Below are 17,098 nucleotides of genomic sequence, written 5' to 3'. Positions count from 1 at the left end.
CCGGGAGAGGCATGTGGTGCTCTCGGAGCACGGAAGGAGAGCCGCTCGGATGTTCCTAGAGGGGCAGGCACACATGACAGCCAGGGTCAGGGGGGCCCGGGTCGGGGGGCTCAGGCCTTAGGCTACACAGCTGCTGCACATCCCCCAGGAAGCCACAGAGGACAAGAGTTTGTCATTTCCCCAGTCGCTATGTGTCCCATCTCGTCTGCCTTCTGTTTGGCCTGCTTTCGGGCCTGCCTTCCTCCTTCCCACATGTCACGCCCCAGGCGCTGGTTGGGTGCAGACCACAGAGACAGAAGCTTATACTGATGCCCTCAAGGCCTACGGTCTAGCAAAGGAGGGGCACGGAGGCAGATGAGCTCAACGAAACATAAACCCGTCTACACCAGGCAGAGCCAAACGGTGCAGGTCTCTGCTGTATTATTAGCCGTAGGGTTAACACCCATCGCAACCTGCCCACTGAATCATGATGGGAACTGGCTCTTGAGAAAGGCAGGCCTGGCTCTTTCTGCACGAAACACTAGCGCTTAGAGCAGACAAAAGGGGCCGTGACTTCCTCCTTCACCAGGCTTCAAGTTCACAAGGACAGGGGTTTGCTCGCCACCCCATTCTTAGTGCTGGCACCTGGTCGGGGCTCAGGACGCATATGGAAAGCTGTCTTGGGCTCTCCTCTTTATACTGAGCGCGTCTGGCGCCCTGCCTGCATCCACGCTCACGGCCCTGACACTGCGCGTCATGGTCATGTGCAGTAACCACCCACAGCGGTCTAGGGGGGCCCGTGGTCGGAGCAGGGCAGAAAGGAGAGTGTCCCCTGGGATGGGCATAGAGGGCGAGAGGATGATACACGGTCCGTCAGCTACACACTCACACTTTCTGGTCTTGTTGCAGCAACAAAGCAGAAAGGTTGCTCAGCTGAATGATGAATATTGCAAACTGTTTATTCTTCTCATCATACCTGAAATGAAAAGGGGGCATACAGAGCACTTGTTGGTAACACATTTATCTCTCTCTCCTTTAATTATCACGGATGGAGATGCTGACTGCTCTGGGACCGTGGTGAGCTGGAGATCACAGACCCAGTGTTTGCAGCCATGCAGGGACACAGGTCCAGAGCTGTCGGTCTGATTTTTTAAAGTGAAGCCAGAGGTTGTGTAAAATTTCCTGAGAGCTAAATGTAGGCAATGAATTCCTATTTAAAAATAATCAAGACCATTCCCCATCAAGAGATGAGCAACAACAGGAAATCTAGGCTGTAGCCCCCCAGGGGCTGACTTCAGTCCAGATGAGATTATAAGACAAAAGCTGTAGTAATGATGATGACCAAACACACCAAGAGGCAGGCGGTCTTGGTCCCTGCCTGGCTTGGCCACTGCCCAGCTCAGTGACACTGAGCAAGGTACAAAGTCTTCAAACCTTGTTTTTTTCTCTTTTGTGAAATGGGGAGCTGGGAAGCATAGAAAGAGACCCCCACCCTTAGTTAGGAGCCCACAGCTGTCAGCGGGGCCTGCTGGTTCTGGAGGAGGGTAAATGCTGGACATGAGGCAGAAGGGGGAGGAGGGGACCCAGTGCAGACCACGCCCCTCTGCCCCGCCCTCCCTGCCACTTACTTCAGGGCGACCTGAACCCGGGTGGCACCCACTGCTTCTGATTCATCACTGTCGAAAGCAGCGGCTTCCGAGACACCCAGCCTGGAAGGCAATACGGGGAAGACAGAGACAGAGGGTCAGGCTGGTCTGCAGTGACCTTGGGCCAAAGTCATTTTCCAGAGACAGGGTTCTCTCTGGGAGGGAGCAGCAGGTTCTTGAGGAGGAAGGTTTGGGTCTGCTGAGCCTCCCTGGGGACCCTGCCTGCCCACACGACTCTAGATCCCTCTCTCAAGGGGGCTGCTCTTTCCCCAATACTTGCTCCCGGGCCACACGCCCCTTGACGGCACTCAGGGAAATCAGCAGTCTCCCAGACGTGAAGTATCTCTAGCCCCCCACCCTCCTGTGGGTTCCTCCCACACGCCACGGGGGCCCCGGGACTCGGGGACCCACCTCTGCACGGAAGCCTCATACACACCACTGTCCCCGGCCACGGATTCATCTGACACGGCGGCAGACACACAGGCCACTTTCAGGCTGCACCCCTGAGCCATATTCACAGCTGGAGGAAGAGAGGGGGGGAAAGGCGGGCTTCAGAAATCAGGACACTGTCATCCCAACATGTACTGTGGATCCCCTGTTGTTTTAAGATGGTCCCACCAAAATCCTACTATCTCTGACCTTTACAGCAAAGTCCTGCGTGTTTTGGGGTGAAGGAAAGGGTAGCAGAGGAGTCTGTGTCTAACATCTCAGACTCCACAGGCAAACCACCTGGGTTCAAATCACACACTGCTTTATGACACTGGGATGCTGCTTTATTCCCTCTAGGCCCTGCATTCCCTATCTGTAAAATGGGGATAATAACACCTACTTTGTTGGGAAGACACAAGGAGATGATATAGAGAAATCTTTAGTATAGAGACTGGGGCAGGCGAAGGGCCCTAGAAACCCGTACTGCTATCCTTAGTTACTATGACTACCATTCCCATCACTACAGTGATGCCTTCCAGATCAATTCCTACACACTTGGGACAGTAACACAGACCCTGGGCCCTTGCGGGAGGACAAGAAGGGGAAGAAGGATTTAAGCACTGGCTCTCCTACTTGCCTATCCCACTGCACTCCTAAGTCAGCTCATCTCCCCTGCCCTTGACAGAGGCCCTCTGAAGTCTGTGACCCGGGACTCAGACTCAGCACACGCTGCACATTCCTTCCCTCCCCAAATAATGGGCGCTGACAGTGTGCCAGGGCCGCTGCCAAGTTCAGAGCTGCCAAGATACAGGACAGCGCCTGACCTCCACGCAGCACAAGAAGGACAGATTCAGGTGTTCCAACCTCAGGGCCAGCACTTCTGAGCACCTGCTGTGTGCCAGGCACATGGGTGGGGGATGGGGGTTGGGGGGTGCGCCGGCTGGCCTAGGGGATGGTGACCGTGAGCCTGGCAGAGGCCAAGGGGCCATCTGGGTGTGGCTTTCCCAGCCTGCATCCCACATCTGCAGCCCTGGAGCCCTCCTGCCTTCAGACCCACCCCGCTCCACCCTCCACAAAACCACTTAAGAAGATTAGTTTGTCTGCTGACTGAACAGTGGCACTAATCACATAACCTGCTTAGCGTCTGAGCTCAGCCTGGCAAGGCTTCTGGAGATGGCACGAAGAAATGCCGGCCTGGGACATGAGCGGTCCCTGGCTCCCAAGCTGCACTGACGCTGTGGGGTGGGGGTGAGGTGGGCTGGGAGGTAGGGGAGGGGTTGCTCCCCACACCCCACTGGAGTCCCAGCATCCCTGATCCAGCTGATCACAGCCCTTAGACAGGGAGCACCGGGAACCCTTCTTGAGCCTCATTAGAGGTTCCGCCTGCAACCCCTCCTCTCCAGGGAACAATTTTCTGAAGCTTTCCACCTGCTGCAGTAGGAAGCCTGTTTTTATTTTTGTTTGAGAGGACTCGGCAAGACTGCCTTCCTGATGAGGGAGCCCCAGGGATCTCCCGGCTCTTCTTCTAAGGAAGTGGCTGGCATGCACCCAGCAGAGCCTTTAATTAACCAGGAAATCGTGTTGCTTCTCCCTTGCTCCCAGTGGCCCTTGTAATCGAAGGAACTGATATTTCTGGGTGCTGCAGCTGCCCCTGCCCCCATTCCTGGAGCTGAGAGTAGTTGAGATTCTAGCTGGCTTCATGGGAGTCAGAAGCAGATCTTTGCCAACTAGGTGGTCCTGAGGCCAGTCCTGACTGTCCTGCCTTACCGCAGTGACACTGACCTCAGACAAGTCACTTAACCTCACCGAGTCTCACGCCTTTCAGTCTGTAAGATGAGAATAAAATCAACACCCACCTCATAGTGTTGTTTTGAGGTTTACATGAATCAGTATGTGCAACAGTGCCTGTATCTTGTACACCTGAACTTAATAAATTATCCTGTTCAGTCCTGACTTTCATATGTGAGATGGGGTCAGTGAGCGTCAGGGGTATCTTAGGAATAAATACATAGAGCTGCCTCATGTCCTAAGGGGACCACGGTGATAAAGAGGTTGGGCACTGGGGTCAGAAAAACCCAGATTCCAGTTCCCGCTTCCCCACCTGTTGGCAAGTGATAGCACCTCTCTGAGCCTCTGTCTTTCCATCTGTGAAATGGGTATAATGCTGCTGCTGCTGCTGCTGCTGCTAAGTTGCTTCAGTCGTGTCCGACTCTGTGCGACCCCATAGACGGCAGCCCACCAGGCTCCCCCGTCCCTGGGATTCTCCAGGCAAGAACATTGGAGTGGGTTGCCATTTCCTTCTCCAACGCATGACAGTGAAAAGTGAAAGTGAAGTCGCTTAGTCGTGTCTGACTCCTAGCGACCCCATGGACTGCAGCCCACCAGGCCCCTCTGTCCATGGGATTTTCCAAGCAAGAGTACTGGAATGGGTTGCCATTGCCTTCTCTGGAAATGGGTATAATAGAAGTAGCCTATTTCACCATATCAAGCGCATTGCTCACCACATCAATGCACCCCAATAAATATTCACCATTATAATTTATTATGTGGTTGCTGTTACAGATGAAAATTTTTCTAATAAACCTTGGCTGTCATTATTGGCATCATCTTTTACTTTGAAGCTTCTGACCTGAATCTCAGTCTAGACTACAATGCCCTTTTTGACCTCATAACAGGAGTGATCTTTTGTCATTCCCTGGCTTCAATCACATGGATCCTTGCCGCAACTAGCATAAAATGTAAACTCCTTACCTTACACAATTTGTTCTCTGCCTGATTCTCTGCCTTGTTGGTGACCCCCTACCTTTGGTCTTTCTTGCAGCCCCTGTTTCAGCCTCAGACACTTTGCTCTTGCTTCTCTCAAGGCTGGCTCTTTCTCACTGTTCAAGTCACAGTTGAAATGTTGCCTTCCTTCACCACCCAGCCTGAAATGGCAGCCCCACTCCAACCTGAAAGGCTCCATCACACCCTGTTTTATTCTCCTCCTAAGTGCTTTCCCCTGATCTGCTTTTACAGTTATTATCTGTGCCTTCCTTTGCATGCAGGCTTCATGCAACCAGGATCTTATCTGTCCTCCACACTGTATCCTCTAACTAACCCACATGGCCTATCTGTCCAATGAAAGAATGAATGAATCCATATCCACCCATTAAGACATAGTTTCCATAGGTACTTAGTATCTGTTGCATGAATGAACCCACCATGGAAAAACCCTTTGCTCAGGGTCTGCTGCTGCTGATGCTAAATCGTGTCCGACTCTGTGCGACCCCATAGACGGCAGCCCACCAGGCTCCCCCGTCCCTGGGATTCTCCAGGCAAGAACACTGGAGTGGGTTGCCATTTCCTTCTCCAATGCATGAAAGTGAAAAGTGAAAGTGCAGTCGCTCAGTCGTGTCTGACTCTTAGCGACCCCATGGACTGCAGCCTAACAGGCTCCTCCGTCCATGGGATTTTCCAAGCAAGAGTACTGGAGTGGGGTGCCATTGCTCAGGGTCTAGATGACAGTAAACACGTAATAAATACCTACTGCATGAATGAATAAATCGATACACCGTGTACAGATCTGGTAGATAGAAAGCAGTAACTGTTGCCCGTAACTGTCACAATTGTAACTGAGGTCAGATCTCGGTCCTGAGCACAGCCCCACCTCCCTCCCTCCTGGGATGCAGTGCTCTCTACCTTGGCTCAGCGGCTTGCCTTCCGCTCCGGGTTCCTCCAGCCGGTACCTCTCCCGCATGCTGCTACCGAGGCTCAGCTCACAGAGAGCGGCACTCAGCTCGGGGTCTTCAAACTCCAGGTTGCTCAGGAAGGCTTCCCCAGCCAGGTCAGCGATGAGAGGCGAGCAGGGCGGGGACGGGGAGGAGAGCGAGGAGCGGGGGGACAGGGAGGTCATGGACTTGGGGGTGCCCGAGAGGGAGCGCAGGGCTTGCAGGCGGCCGCCCCCCTCCGCCTTCCGGGTCTTGGCCACTTCGTCCTCGTGGATGGTGGTGATGCAGCCAGAGGGCCGGAAGCCTGTGGCCCCCTCCAGGAGCAGGAATTCCACCTTGTTCTGCAGCTCCGAGTCCAGCTGCTCGAACGGGTCATAGTAGAGGTCGGTGAAGCTGGCCGAGGCGGAGGAGTCCAGGCTGGAGGCGGCCAGGGAGCCCCGGCTGGACGTGAGGGACCCCGGACTGCTGCCGGAGGACAGGCTCTGCATGCTGCCGGAGAGGCTGGAGCGGGGGGAGTAGAGGACACTGAGCGGGTGGGCCTCCCGAAAGCTCCCCCGGAAAGCACTCAGGACACACTGTTTCACTGGACCCCCGATGGTGCCCAGGGCAGACTGTGCACCCCTGCTTCACTGAAGGGGATATCCGGAGAAGGCCGACAGAGTTGGGATTCGAACCCAACCCAGCTGCCTTCTGAGTCCACTTCCTCCTGTTTCTCGAACCTCCACCAGCTGCACTCCATTTTCCTATTTTTCCATATTTGAATCCAATGCCAAGTAATGAGGCTTAATATTTTTCTCCAAATCAAGTCACTTTTTAAACATTAACATAGTTATCTTCAAAAGGAGCCTTTATATCCTAAGTGTAACTTGAAAAGCCCTGTCAACTGACAAAAATATCTGATGAAAACAAAATGTGATAAAATTCTGGCCACTCTGCCCAGCGAGGCCCCGGCCTGAAGCCAACCCCCTCTGTGTCGTGCAAGTTGGGTGGTAGGGGTGAGGGATGTGAATGAGACTCACTAGCACCCGACTGGGGCCTTCTGCACGCTGTCAGAAGGACCGAGGAGGCTGTGGTCTAGGGAGGTGAAGGACCCTGCCCTGGGCCACATCTGTCCCAGCACAAACCCCCCTGGACCATCCATAGACCTGCTGTGCACTCAAGCATATCTGGCCATTCCCCGGGGAACACTTACCCCACTGCCCACCACTCACCTCTTCAGCTGGGAGTGCAGGGCCGCAACCTGCCGGGTGGCTTCCTCCAGCTCTCTCACCAGCTGGTTCCTCTTACTGTTTAACTTCAACCTGAAGGGAGCAAGAGAAGGCATGAGGGGGAAGCCCTGGGGGATCCAGCCTCCATCTCCCTGAGAGAGGAACCACAGGCATATACTCATGAAGATGTCCACAGACATACACACACACACAGGAACATCCTGGGAGCATTATACTATGATGTTTGGAGAGATATGGTCTCTATGTACAATGTTATAGTAACTGCTATATGCATCGCCTGCATGGTATATGCAGGCGATGCATATACCTGGTATATAGCATATACCAGGGGCTGACTAGGAAACTTATGTTGTTGTTCATTAGTCACTAAGTTGTGTCCGACTCTGCAACTCCATAGACTATAGCCTACCAAGTGTCTCTGCCCATGGGATTTCTCAGGCAAGAATACTGGAGTGGGTTGCTGTTTCCTCTTCCAGGGGATCTTCCCGATTTAGGGATTGAACCTGTGTCTCCTGCACTGGCAGGAGGATTCTTCAGTGAGGAGCCACCAGGGAAGCCCTGATATTGCCTTAAATCATTTGCACAATAACCCTTCTTGGTAAGAATTTTATTATCTCACTTTATGCATAGGGAAGCTGAGGCTCTTAGAGCTAAATAGTTTACTTAAAGCTAGAGAGTTAGTGGCAGAGTTAAGACTCCACCCAACCATCCCTTCCTGTGCTGCGCACAGGTGCGCAGAGAGAGAAGACCACGTGAAGATGTGTAGATGACCATGTGCAGACCCAGAATCCAAGGAGAGAGGCCTCAGAAAAAACAACCCTGCCAACACCTTGACTTTGGACTTCTGGCTTCCAGGACTCTGCAGAAATACTTAATACATTTTTGTTGCTGAAGTCACCCCATGCGTAGTATGCTGGTTTGGCAGCCCTAACAAACAAATGCACCATCTTAGGGCAAAATATAAAAGGGACAAAAAAAGGTAGGGTCCACGACCAAGCTCTGAGTCTAAACAGCATCTCAAGGCTGAACAGGCAAGAAGCAGTCAGCAAAGGAGCTTGAGAGAATGGTTCCAGAGCGCCTGGGGAAGATCCTGGTGAGTGTGATGGAGCATCACAGAGCCCGGGAGCAAAAGCCTGCACCCAGGCCTGCTGACAACGATGCTCAGTTCTGCAACTCCCTTCCTGAGGGCAAAATCCTTGGGTTTTTATTTTTATTTTTTTGGCTGGTACAGTGCAGCTTGTGGGATTTTAGTTCCCCAACTAGGGATCAAATCCAGACCCTTTTAGTAGTGAAAGTGTGGAGACCTAACCACTGAACAGTCAGGGAACTCCTGGGCTCAGGAATATGCATCTCTTCTTTTTTTTTTTTGGCCATGCCACTCAGCATGTGGGGTCTTAGTTCCCTGACCAGGGATTGAACCCAGGCCTCAGCAGGGAAAGTGCCAAGTCCTAACCATTGGTCCACCAGGGAATTCCCTGGAATCTGCATCATTATTACCTATCCAGGTGACTTTTTGGCACACTGTGGTTTCCAAGTTGCTTCACTAGCTGGGGATTGTAAGGCAGGAGTTGTGCCTCACTCTCCAGCCCCGAGCACGGTGCCCACAACATGGACGTGTTTGAAAAGGCGTCACTGAAGGGACAACTCCTCCCCAGCTGACACGGGGAAAGCTCCTTTGAGCTCCTGAAAAGACCCAGACGTTCAATCTCCCTTGGGACTCCTCTGGTGGCCCAGAGGTTAAGAAGCCACCCACCAATGTAGGGGACTGCAGAGTAACCGAGTCTATGTGCCACAACTACTGAGCCCAGTCTCTAGATACAGCTCGTGCTCTGCAACGAGAGCAAAGAGAAGCCACCCACATGAGAAGCCAGAATGAAGAGCAGCCCCTGTTCGCTGCAACTAGAGAAAGCCCGGGTACAGCGGTGAAGACCCAGCACAGCCAAAAAGTAAATAATGAATTAAAAAATTATCTCCCTGGACGGATCTTCATATCCCCTTATGCCATCCTACTGGACGAGGAATGACTGACTCATTGCTCCCAAAGCACAGCCAACCCAGCCTGGGACCTGAGAGAAAGAGTTCATTCCCATGGAAAAGCTAACCATGCCATCCCTCCACCGACACGCCCCAGGACCCCAACACAGGCCCTGCCATGAAGACCAGAGACACAACTGGAGAGTGATGAGAGACGGGCAGGATCTGTCACTGGGGAGCTGGGTTGTGGAATTACAGAAAAGACCATGGGAACAGCGGGCGTAGTGGCCTCGGCATGGTTCTTGGCCGGTTCAACCCCTGGCGCTGTTATTCCAGAGTCCTGCCTAGGGCTGGGGGTGGGGGCAGACAGCAGGCCAGCAGATGGAGCCAGTAATGAACAAAAGCCCAGTTTTCAATGGAATGGACAGGACTGTGGAATGTGGCCCTCTATAAGAGGAAGACCTTGAAAGGGTGTGAGGTCTGGGCTGGGTGGGGGCAGGGGGGGGTCAAGGCACAGCTGGGGGGTCACCATTTCTACCTCTGTTTTCCTCTCCTCTGGGAGGAGACCACAGCACATGCACTAGAAGTAAACGCAGGTTCCGGCCCCCCGGGAGGCCCAACTGGAGGCTTAGCGGCCTGGGAGCCAGGTGGCCTTGACTTCTTAAGCACAGGGGTGTCGCCACCAGTAACAGCATGCAGGTGCTGAGGCTGCCTCCCAGAGGCAATGGCTTCGGTGGCCATATGGCGTTTGCGTGTGATGCCCGGCACATGCTGTGAGGCCAAGGACGCATCAAGCGTGGAAGCACGCAGAGGACCCAGAGGGTGGGGCTGGAACCCCACAAGCTGCAGCTCAGCACCTGGGGCGCTGGTTAAAAATGCAAGAGCCTGGGCTGTGGCTCAGGTCTGGGGAGTTAGGCCCTGGGGTGGGGGCAGAGATCCCACCCTAACAGGCACTGCAGCTCTCTGCAGTGGTGGGGAGGGTCCACAGGAAGGGAGGTGGGAGTAGGGGGTGGGAGTAGGGGGTAGGAGAGGGGGTAGGAGAGGGGGTGTTGGGGGGAGGTCCGTGCTTCTCACCGATTCCTGATTGGGGTTTGGCAGACCCTGTGGTGTGCTGTTCCTGGACGTGTCTCTTTCTGGCCTAATCAAATCCACCTTGAACAGAGAGGCTGTTGTGTGCAGGTGAGGAGTACAATTGTTGTTCAGTCGCCAAGTCGTATATGACTCTTTGTGACCCCATGGACTGCAGCATACCAGGCCTTCCCATCCTTCACTATATCCCAGAGTTCGCTCAAACTCATGTCCATTGAGTCGGGGACACCACCCAACCATTTCATCCTCTGCCCCACTTAAAAAAATTTTTTTTAATTTATTTATTTACTGTGCCAAGTCTTAGTTGTGGCATGTGGGATCTTCAATCTTTGTTGCGGCATCCAAACTCTTAGTTGTGGCATGTGGGGTCTAGTTCCCTGACCAGGGATCAAACAAGGGTCCCTGCATTGGGAGCCCAGAGTCTCAGCCACTGGGAAGTCCTCTCTGTCCCACTTAACTAGAGAGAGAAGAAACAGTGGAGCGTGGCTTCCCTGGAGGCTCAGTGGTAAAGAATCCAGTGTAGGAAACACAAGAGATATTGGTTCAATCCCCAGGTCGGGAAGATCCCCTGGAGAAGGAAACGGCAACCCACTCTAGTATTCTTGCCTAGAAAATTCTATGGACAGAGGAGCCTGGTGGATTACAGTCCACGGGGTTGCAAAGAGTTGGACACGAATTTAGCAACTGACATGCATGCCTGAGAAACAAAAAGAGAAAGAAACCTAGAGAACAAGAGAGTCAGAAGATGAACGCAGACAGTCAGGGGGCTGGAGGCAAAGAACACAGATGAAAACTTATGGGTGGGCTTTCTCCTCTCTCTCCTGCAGGGGCTCAAGCCATCAGTCCTGTCCTTCCCAAGGCTTTCCCCTGGCTTCTCTCTGTGTGACCCAGGGGACCCTGCTCTCTGGGACCTCGAGTCAGCCGCTCAGCAGTTGCCGTGGACTGGAGGTTCTGGCTTCCCTGGATGGACTGTGTGAACTCACTGTTCCAGGAGAGCAGTCAGACCTTTGAAAGATGATGCTGAAGGCAACAATGAAAGGTCTTCTAAGAGGGCAGCAGCCTGGGTAGTAATCCCGGCTCTGTGCCTCCGTGATATCGGGTGAGCCTCAGTTTCCGCATCTATGAAACGAAGATTAATCTCAGGGTTGCTGGGAGGCTTAGCTGAGATGATGTAGGTTACAGAATCTGGTACATAAAGATAACTTTTACATGTAATATACACTTCCCAGGTGGCACTAGTGGTCAAGAACCCACCTGTCAGTGCAGGAGACTCTTAAAAGACACAGTTCGATCCCTGGGTTGGGAAGATCCCCTGAAGGAGGGCATGGCAACCTACTCCAGTATTCTTGCCTGGAGAATCCCATGGACAGAGGAGCCTGGCGGGCAACAGGCTATAGGGTCACAAAGAGTCAGACATGACTGAGCGACTAACACTTTCACTTTAGGGAGTTCTAAGAGCATATCCAATCCAAGTTTCAAGAAACTGAAATTATTAGAGAAGAGCCTCAGTTCACAATCTGGTCTAACCACTGGCCTTCAGAATATATAAATATTTATATAGAATGTAATTATCTTGTTTTTTTCCCCCTATTAGGCAGTTGAAGTCCATATGGTCAATGACTTGCTCAAGGTCAGTGGTAGGAAGGGTATTTCTACTGACCTACCAAGCAGTAAGGCTGTCACGGATCTGTTCTTTTCAGCTGCTGGCTGTGAGCATGATGAATAGCTGAGGGCTTCCCAGTGATAGCTGGAGGGCCTTGGAGCAAGTCAGGAACCCAGAGGACCGGCAGACACATTAGGAGATACATGCAGAGGCCTGTAAGGGTCTGCTCAGGTTGGCTAACCATTTATTCTTTCAAATGACACTAAAGTCAAAAAGGCGTCTTGTCAGAGGCCTCGTCCCCAAGCTGCACAGCCATGGGGAAAGTAGGACAGGGCCTTGGCACTAAAGGAGATTTCTAGGAGGTGCTTCCTAGGGCTATAAACAACCAGCTCCTGAAGCCCTTTTCTCCTCCTCCCACCTGCCTGGTGGTGTGTCAGCAATCAGCCGCTCCTCCCAGGAGAAGGAAAAGGTGAGAAAAGTGACACATCCCTGCGAACAGTTCTGACAAGGGGCTTGGTGGGGAAAGCTTTCCCACCTCTGACAGTCAATGGACTCTTTGATGTGCTTATAGGAGGCCAGGCAGAGGCAGGTCAACTTCACCCATCTGGCACCCTGCCATATGCAGATAGCGCTCACTCAGTTACCAGGGTGAGGCTGAAGCAGGGTGCCTTCGCACAGAGGAGGCTCCCTGAAAGCATCCTAGCCCCCATCACAGGGTGATACAGAGAGCACAGCTGGGCACTGAGGACACCGGGCCTGCTGCCACTGGCCCAGACAGCTTCATCTGCTTTATAAACGGGGCTTCTGCCTCTGAGTACACGGGAAAGAGGAATACCCCTGCTCATCCCTTCCCCTCTTGCCCATGCCCACCCCACAACAAGTTTGAAAACCACCATCTTCAATTCTGGGCTTCCCCCGTGGCTCAGACAGTAAAGAATCTGCCTGCGATGCGGGAGACCTGGGTTCGATCCCTGGGTTGGGAAGATCCCTTGGAGGAGGGCATGGCAACCCACTCCAGTATTCTTGCCTGGAGAATCCCACGGATAGAGGAGCCCGGTGGGCTACAGTCCATGGGTCACAAAGAGTCGGACACAACTGAGCGACTAAGCACAGCACGTCTTTAACTGTAGCTCCTTAATGGCAGGTGGTGGTGGTGGTGGTGGTGGTTTAGTCACTAAGACATGTCCGACTCTTGCGAACTGTAGCTTGCCAAGCTCCTCTGAATATTCATTGGAAGGACTGATGCTGCATATTCCTGAATATTCATTGGAAGGACTATTCATTCCTGAATATTCACTGGAAGGACTGATGCTCAAGCTGAACCTCCAATACTTTGGCCACCTGATGCAAAGAGCTGACTCATTAGAAGAGACCCTGATGTTGAGAAAGACTGAAGGCAGGAGGAGAAGGGGACGACAGAGGACGAGACGGTTGGATGACGTCACCAACTCAATGGACATGAGTTTCAGCAAGCTCCGGGAGGTGGTAAAAGACAGGGAAGCCTGGCATGCTACAGCCCATTCCATGGGGTGGCAAAACACTGGACACGACTGAGCGACTAAACAACAGGCTCCTCTGTCCACAAGATTAAGGGCAGGGACTTTGTCCAATAAAGTCTGCTGCCAAAAAAAAAAAGTGAAAATAACTGAATACACTTTAAGAGTATTAGAGCAGAGATCATGACCTATTCACTTCTGAATCCTCCAAATTGCGTTGCATGCAAAATATGTGCCACAAAACATCTCTTGCATGAATGGAGAAGCTGGGGATTGAAGGACCACCTGCAAGACTGTGAACACAGAGATGTGCTCTGTGTGGTATGGGTGTGGAGGCTGGTGAGAGACTAAAAGATTAAAGTCTGTTGTGGCTCAGCTGGTAAAGAATCTGCCTGCAATGCAGGAGGCCTGGGTTTGATCCCTGGATTGGGAAGATCTCCCGGAAAAGGGAAAGGCTACCCACTCCAGTATTCTGGCCTGGAGAATTTCATGGACTGTCTATGGGGTTGCAAAGAGTCGGACACGACTGAGCGACTTTCACTATACAGTCTAAACCTGAGAATGTAAACCAGTGGCTTTCATGTTAAATCAAGCCCACAGATGAAGCTAATTTAGCCTCTAGGGTATTAAAAATTGTTTTGGATTAGTTGCCAATATTGAAAAAAAATCAAAAAAACTCTTTTCTTGAAAAATGGGGCCTCTAGCAGCCTGGGGCCTGTACTCACCTCCTGGAGGCTGCAGACAACACCTGGGGTCTGTGCACTGCAGTCTAACATGGCCCATGGCCAAGTGGCCTCTGGCATTTATATCACCTGCTTGACCCCTATAAGCATCTCAGTTTGCAAGCCCCATCTAAACCAGTGTTTTTCAAACTGCAAATTGCAATTCCTTAGCACGGGGCAAAACCAATTTAGTGGGCCACGACCGGTGTGAAGAGAGACGCAATAGAAAAAAAAGTATCGGAGGACTCTCGCACAGAAAGACTACGCACTGTTGCATGAAACTTTTGTCTATTCGGTAATAATGCGTGAGTCACTGTCACAAAGCTGGAGAACAACTGCTGTAAATTACATAGAGCTTATCTCAGAAGAGCATTTCTGAAAATCTGCATGTGAGCAGACGTTTTAGTAATGCGATTCCCTCTGGTAAAATTTTGGGATGGTTGGTTGGTGAGTCACTTCCCTACATTTGCTATTCTGGAAAGTGATGAGTTCTCTAAACTGTGCTCTCAGAGTGGAGCCCGGGCGTCCCAGGTTGTCCCTCTCGCTGAGGGGCTGGAGGATGACCAGCAGCAGGCAAGGGCCCCGTGCCCCCAGCCCAGCCCCACCTCTCGGTCAGCGCCTTGCTCTGGGTGTCCCGGGCCGCCTGCAGGTCCTTCTCCAGCCGCTTGCGGGCCATCTCCAGCTGCTCCACCTCCCCTTGGGTCCACTTCCGGGGGCTGATGAAGCGCATCTCCTTCAGTAGCTCCTCCTTCTCGTTGATGAGGATCAGCCGGTCCCTCTCAGAGTCGAGCACTCCAGGCCAGGCCTCGCTGTCCAGCTTGGCGAGCTGGATCTTCAGGTTGGCAATCCTGTGGGCCAAGAGAGTGAGCATTGACCGGTGTGCTCAGCAGCAACCCAGGAGCAGCGGGACAGACTGTGTTGCCAAGGTTACATGGTTCCAGGAGCACTGCCACTCTCAGAGCATCCTCTTTGACCCTGACTGGATTCCTTTTGATCAGCGTGTGGTCTCAAGGAACAGATTTTTATCTAACAAACACACGCGATGCCTACCACATGCCAATCCTGGCTCAGCAGGGAAGGGGGGTAGAGGCAGTGTCCTTGCCCTGAGGGACACGAAGCCTGATAGAACAGAAGTGGATCCGTCACCAGGCAATAGCCTCCTACCGCTAGCTATGTGCCCTTGGGCAAGTTGCTTCGTCACTCTGCAGGGAACACCACCACCTCCTTCCTTGTCGGGTAACGGTTGCAGGTTTTAGGACATAATTCATAAAATATCCAAGCGCAATATCTGGCACACACTAAACCAGCACTCAATGAATTCTGCTGCTGCTACTGCGCTCGCTCCCTGGTTTAACCACTTCTCACGTGTGTAATGTGGGGCACACTCCCTGAGCCTTGCATAGAAGGAAACAGTTACTTCTGCATCAGAATTGGTGTGAAAATGAGCAATTATGTGTTCTGTGTGTCTGGCACGTGAGTGCTGAAACAATGGCAGTCACGGGCCCTCTATGATGACAGCAAACACTGCCATTGCCACCCTGGTGTTCTCAGTCCAGAGGGTAGTGGCAGCACCTGTGAACAGCTGCACACTTGAGGTCAGAGGCTGCCTGTTAGAGTCTTGGCTCCGACTTTCTTAAGAAATCATTCAGGTGACACAAGCTGCTAGCACAGTGGCCGGTACACTGCAGGCCATTAAGAAGTGTTACGGGAAGGAGACTCAGTATCCTCATCTGTGGGCTTCCCAACTGGCACGAGGGTAAAGAACCTGCCTGAATGCAAGAGACCTGAGAGACACAGGTTCAATCCCCTGGGTGGCGAAGATCCCCTGGAGGAGGGCATGGCAACCACTCCAGTATTCTTGCCTGGAGAATCCCAGGGACAGAGGAGGCTGATGGGCTACAGTCTGTGGGGTCATAAACAGTTGGACACGACCGAAATGACATAGCACACACACACACATCCTCATCTGTGAGGTGGGGATGATACTGGTGCCTGCGAGGTGAGTTGTGAGGACCAAACAAAAACATATCACTAAGAGCTCTTTACACAGATGTACGTGAACCCTTTTAAAATTAATATATTTTTTAAAAAATTGGAACAATCCATTCCATTAAAGAGGACTCGAAAAAGAAAAAAAGAGCTCTTTATACAAGGCCATGTGCTACATAGATATTCGGTATGATTATCATTGGATCAAATTAAAATTCACAGTATTGCTAAGAGTATTGCTACAAATACTTAAAAACAATCATGTGATTCTTTAGAATTTAGTCTTTGCAAAGTGTTTTTTTAAAAGCTATCACTACCAGGCTCCTCTGACCATGGGATTCTCCAGGCAAGAATACTAGAGTGGGTAGCCATTCCCTTCTCCAGGGGAATCTCCTCCACCCAGTGATGGAACCCACGTCTTCTGCATTGCAGGTGGATTCTTTACCATCTGAGCCACCAGGGAAGCCCCTTCACCGTCCTACCCTGGGGTGGACAGGACCTGATGGTAATCCTGTGGGGCAGGTAGCCAGAGAGGATGCGGTTCCACTACGACTGCAGGTCATACACATGACCAGTATTTGTTGGGGTACCAGGCCTCCAGACCCTCAGTTCAATCTTCCCTGCAAACAGTGTGGCCAAATTCTCATTTTACCAAAAACATTGTTGGAGATGAGACCTCCAGGGTGTGTAGTGAGAAGTTCACAGAGAACCACATATACATTTGCTCCTTCCCAGCCAAGTGTCTCAGCAGGGACTCTTAGAGTGAATTAATCTTAATCCCATACTCACATATACAGCAGTCCACCAAAGCCAGCTTTGGGATAACTGTAGCTGTTATCCAGCCAACTGCTTGAGAATAGGGTGCTATGGCTAAGTCAGGGGGTGGGAGTGGGGGCTCTACTACACACAGGAAATTGAAGGGGTGACTGATGCTTTTTTTGTCCTAAATCCACCAGAGTCAATCTCTGTATTTTTAAAACATATATTAAAAGTCTTTATTGATTTTTTTTAATAATATTGCTTCTGTTTTATGTTTTATCTTTTGGCCAAGAGGCATGTGGGGTCTTAGCTCCCTGGCCAGAGACCAAACCTGCACCCAATGCATTGGAAAGACAAAGTCCTAACCACTGGACCACCAGAAAAGTCCTTTAAAAATTTTTTATTTCAGTATAGTTGCTTTACAACATGGCATTAGTTTCTGCTATATAGAAAAATGAATCAACTATATATATACA

General features: G+C 51.7%; 1 protein-coding gene across 1 annotated transcript in view; it reads right to left on the bottom strand.

Moving 5' to 3' along the window:
- Positions 1-17,098, bottom strand: part of WWC1 (WW and C2 domain containing 1) — a 158,932-nt gene that overhangs the window by 30,748 nt on the left and 111,086 nt on the right. The window contains exons 9-15 of the mRNA XM_010863353.1: positions 14,480-14,722; positions 6,973-7,062; positions 5,733-6,262; positions 2,037-2,145; positions 1,608-1,688; positions 869-955; positions 15-55 (exon numbers count right to left, since the gene is read on the bottom strand). Coding sequence (XP_010861655.1) covers positions 15-55; positions 869-955; positions 1,608-1,688; positions 2,037-2,145; positions 5,733-6,262; positions 6,973-7,062; positions 14,480-14,722 — 1,181 coding nt within the window. The remainder of the gene's footprint in view (positions 1-14; positions 56-868; positions 956-1,607; positions 1,689-2,036; positions 2,146-5,732; positions 6,263-6,972; positions 7,063-14,479; positions 14,723-17,098) is intronic.

The sequence above is a fragment of the Bison bison genome, unplaced genomic scaffold (genome assembly GCF_000754665.1).
Source record: "Bison bison bison isolate TAMUID 2011002044 unplaced genomic scaffold, Bison_UMD1.0 scf7180017864490, whole genome shotgun sequence".
NCBI lineage: Eukaryota > Metazoa > Chordata > Mammalia > Artiodactyla > Bovidae > Bison > Bison bison.
The sequence above is the reverse complement of the archived record's forward strand: the minus strand, read 5'-3'. Positions and strand labels throughout refer to the sequence as shown.